We start from the raw sequence: 4479 nt of genomic DNA, 5'->3' as shown, positions 1-4479 counted from the left end.
AGCATCACCAATTTTCTCATGAGATATGACAATTCACATGTTTCACTTTGTTTAATTACCTTCAAAATCTTTCGGTACTCAAAGATGAGAAGCTTGACATACTGGGGTAATCGATACTGACGAGACCTTGCTGAAGGAGAAACTAGATAGTAGTTGTTGACAAAATCATTGCCACCCACAGTTATGAGTATCAATGCACGTTTCACCAATCTTTTTGTCTTTGAAATTCCGATTAGTGCACTTAATCGCCTTTGATACTCTTCGAAATACTCTAGCTGTCTGTACATTCTTGTTATGTTCAACTGCAAATGTTAAATTAAGCTTATTGAAAAACTATTTGTTTTTATTACCATAATTTTTATGATAAAAAGAATTAGATTTTAATTCTTGTTAAATATAAAATAATAAGGTAAACTGTATATTTTTTTCGTAGCTCAAGAAAAATAATTTTGTAATAATTGAAGTTGAATTAGTTTTTCAACCAAATCTACTAAAAATAAATTTAATATTAAAGAAATAAAATTCTTAGTTTATTTTTTTATGGTATAGCATTATTACTCAATTAGATTACTTCAATGCCAAGTCAACAATTCAACATATATAGTTGGTTGTGTGTCAATGTCACATTCAATAGAATATCTGCACTTTAATTTTAGTCGTAAGCAATGAGTAATCATTAATTAATTAATTAATTAATTATTAATTAACTTACAAACTGAACTCCAGTATCATTAAGGATTCCAACTCCAGCTGAAGCAAAATTGGCACCAACTAGGAGCTTCTCTCCTTTAAATTCCGGACTCAAGTATGGCAATGTAGATTCGGCACCAAGTCTCATACCTGAACCAAGCTTGTTATAGATACATCATGAGTACTAAGATGATGAAAATAACAATAATGATAATAATTAATGCATTCTTAGTATAAAATAGTTTTATACGAATAACCAATTATATATATAATATAATTAAAAATCGTTAGATAACAATTTTTTTTAGTTGTCTGCGGTATTCTCAACAGACATCGTGTACAAGACGCGATTCGAACTTCCGACACTTATTTAAGTAGATGAGTGAGTTGACCACTTGACTAACTCAAATTTATTTCATTAGATAATAATTTAATTAATCAAATATGTCAAATCACTTCTTTATGTAAAGATAATCAGGTCTAAATAATCTAAATAAATAAATTTAATTAAATAAACATGTAAAATTCTTTACATTATCAAAAATTAAACTCTAATTAACATGTATGTTATTACTTAACTGATGAAATCAGGAATGTTGTAGCCATTAGAGAAACGACCAGTTGGTGTGCGAGTTGGAAAATCAATACCATAAGGAGGTGAATCAGCACGAGCAGTTGTAAACAAATAGTTGTTGTTTCCATTATCAACAAGTGAATCTCCAAACACAAAGAATGCCCTTGGCCTAGCTTCAACACTACTAGGTACATTAATAATAACATTCATAAGTACCAAAAATACCATACCAAAATCAACCAATAATAACGTTTTTGTTGCCATTGCAATGAACGGATATGTAGCTTTATTATCTCGGATGATTCAAGTATTCATATATCAATATATATATATACTAATTTCTACCCCATATATATATTTAGGCACATACGTTTTTTGTTGTTAGCATTGGACCCCACTTTTTGGTGCACTTCAATTTTATTTAACGTTTCTAAAGTTCTACTTCTAAAAATTGTGGCAATTTAACTAGCTTAAATGAGATAATTGATTGGTATTAAGTATTAACATGGATACGTAGTTATTAGGAGTATGTGACAACAATGTGTGTGTATGTATTAATATATGCATACTACTTTGATTTCGTACCGACCAATAATTTGGATGAATTAAAGATTACAAAGCTAAAAATGATGAGATTTTTATGTTTGGGCCTTGTTTTGAATTTTGATGCTACTAAAAGAAATTTAAATACAGGAGCTAAGACTGCGGTGCAATTTGTTTTCACAATCAATTGTGAAATGTCCATTATACCTCCCTCTTTCCCACTTCTGAGGCGATTAAAATTCTTCTATTAATGGCATAAAGTATAAACTCTTAGAGTAGTGAACTATGTTTTGAAAAAGAGAAAGTATAGAAAATTAATTTTTAGTTAGTTAATATTAATTAATTTATTATTTTTAATTCTAAAAATTTTTTATTTTTAAAAAATTTATAATTTATAATTTGAGGTTTAGAGTTAAGAATTTATGATTTAGAATTTAATATTTAAACTAAATAAAATATTTAAAAAAATAGATAATGCTAGCTGAAAAAAATTGACTTCTTAACATTACTCTTTGAAAAATCACTAATTAATAAATTTACAAAGGAATAAATGAAAGTTAAAATTGTTCACTCTCTTTTAGAAAATATTAAAAATTAAGCAGGTTTAATTTATTCTAAAAGTTAATTTAAAATATAATAATTGTTTTTTTTTAAGATTACGTGGGACTTTATAGAAAAAATTCTTTAATCGAAGACTTTTAACCATCTCATGTAGATTCAAATTAAGGTATGTTAAAATTGCACTAGTAAAACTTAAATATCGATACTTTTAAAGAAATAAAAGAAAAAATAATGCATGAAATTGATATATACAAATCGATCAAGAGTGCAATTTGTTGTGTGTGCCATAATATAACGCTCCTCTAATAAGTATCAATGTATATTGATTATTGAGTTAATTATTTATTTAGGTGCATACTATAGTAGAAAGGAAAAATATAAAGAAAATGATTTTTTTTATAAAAAAATTAGATAGTGAAAACTCAGGTGCAGTCGACTTTATATGAAGTTGATAGATAAGAGCCGTTAGATGAAAATTTAGTCAAATCATCTAACGACTCTCAGTTATCAACTTTACGTGAAGTCGACTGCACCTGAGTTTCCACCTATATCTAAAAAATATATCATTCTATTTTTACTAATTTTTTAAGATAGATTATACTTTTTTTAGAATTTATATTTTTTTCGTCCCTAAAGTCTGGGGTAAAAATCAAATTCGTCTCCAATTTTTTTTTATTATTAAAATCATCCTCAACTTTATTAAACGTTATAAAATCATCATTTTTTAAAATTTTAGACTAAAATACCCTTAATCATTATCTTTCCCCTTTACCCTCCTCACTCTACTGTTTACCTCAGCCACCTCCATACTCCACTATCTCCGGTCTCCATGCAAATCTTCAACAATAGCAATACCAACTTTTTTATTAATTGCAAAAAAATCAAACAAAGTCAACACAAAATCAAGAATAACAATATATCCAGATTCAAAAATCCACCACAATAATAACACCATTTATTTTTTTTTAATTCCAAAAAAATCAAACAAAGCTAACACAGAATCAACAACAACAATATATATCAGATTCAAAAATCCATCGACAACAACACTACATTCAAATTCAAGACAAAAAATTCAAAAATTCAATCCTTCAAATTCGAGAGAGAACACAGAAAAGAGAGAATAGAGAAGAGAGAAAAAAAGAGAGAATATGAACTCCAGAGGTTCCAGATCTAAAAAACAAGTCTTCTCTTTTTCATCTCCTTCTTCCCAGAGGTTCTAGATCCATACGCCACATGAACCCCAAACCCTTTTTATCCCGAAAAAACCTCTTCAAGCAGAAAACATGAACACAACTCTCGATCTCTCTCGCTGAACGACGATCATGAAAGAAAGCATTCGCTAGTCCTCGCGGAACCTTTACTGTGACTCATGACTCGCGACCGAAGCAACGACGAAGACGACAGACAGCTACAACGACTCGTGACTACCTGACTTGTCCTCGCCAGAACCTGCACTCGTGACGACAGAAAGCTTTCTCCCCTACCTTTCATTTTCAGTTCCACTCCGATTCAGTTCTTGCGGACAGATCCGAACCGTTATAACTTCTCTGGGTCACGTCTCCGCTTCAAGTTGAGGTCTCATAAGAACTCCGCACAACGGTGATTGGCGTCAGTGATTCAACACCGGCTATTGCTCTGTTTTGTTTCCTTTTTCTTTCTTTTTTTTTCTCTGTTTTTTTCTTTTTTTTGTTCTGCGTCTTTTATTTTTTATTTTTTTAGTGGTAGGGGTGGAGTGGGAGTGGTTTATTTTTTTAAATATTTTTTATTTTTATTTAAAGATAAAATTATTCCAAAAATTATTATTTATGAATAAAAGAATAATTTTATAACCTTTTATAATGTTAAAGATGATTTTAATAAAAAAAAAAAGTTAAAAACAAATTTAAATTTTAGTCCAAATCTTAGAGACTAAAAAAAAGTATGTACTTAACCCATTATACTATCTCCGTACCAAAGTCTTTTCATGGTTGAATTGGCAATTTATTTATGCTTGTTGAAAAACAAAAAGGCAGGTATAATAACAACTAACAAGTAGCAAATAAAATCGTTATTAATATATAAGATACAATACAATACATCCATATACATGCCCATTGAACGCCTATGCA

General features: G+C 29.0%; 1 protein-coding gene across 1 annotated transcript in view; it reads right to left on the bottom strand.

Moving 5' to 3' along the window:
* Positions 1-3862, bottom strand: part of LOC107486765 (GDSL esterase/lipase At5g33370-like) — a 6314-nt gene extending 2452 nt beyond the window's left edge. The window contains exons 1-5 of the mRNA XM_016107341.3: positions 3800-3862; positions 3480-3541; positions 1270-1448; positions 713-840; positions 60-302 (exon numbers count right to left, since the gene is read on the bottom strand). Coding sequence (XP_015962827.2) covers positions 60-302; positions 713-840; positions 1270-1448; positions 3480-3541; positions 3800-3862 — 675 coding nt within the window. The remainder of the gene's footprint in view (positions 1-59; positions 303-712; positions 841-1269; positions 1449-3479; positions 3542-3799) is intronic.
* Between the last annotated feature and the right edge of the window lie 617 nt (positions 3863-4479).

Source organism: Arachis duranensis, chromosome 4 (genome assembly GCF_000817695.3).
Source record: "Arachis duranensis cultivar V14167 chromosome 4, aradu.V14167.gnm2.J7QH, whole genome shotgun sequence".
Classification (NCBI taxonomy): Eukaryota; Viridiplantae; Streptophyta; class Magnoliopsida; order Fabales; family Fabaceae; genus Arachis; species Arachis duranensis.
Note: the sequence above shows the minus strand (reverse complement) of the source record. Positions and strands in the feature narration are given on the sequence as shown.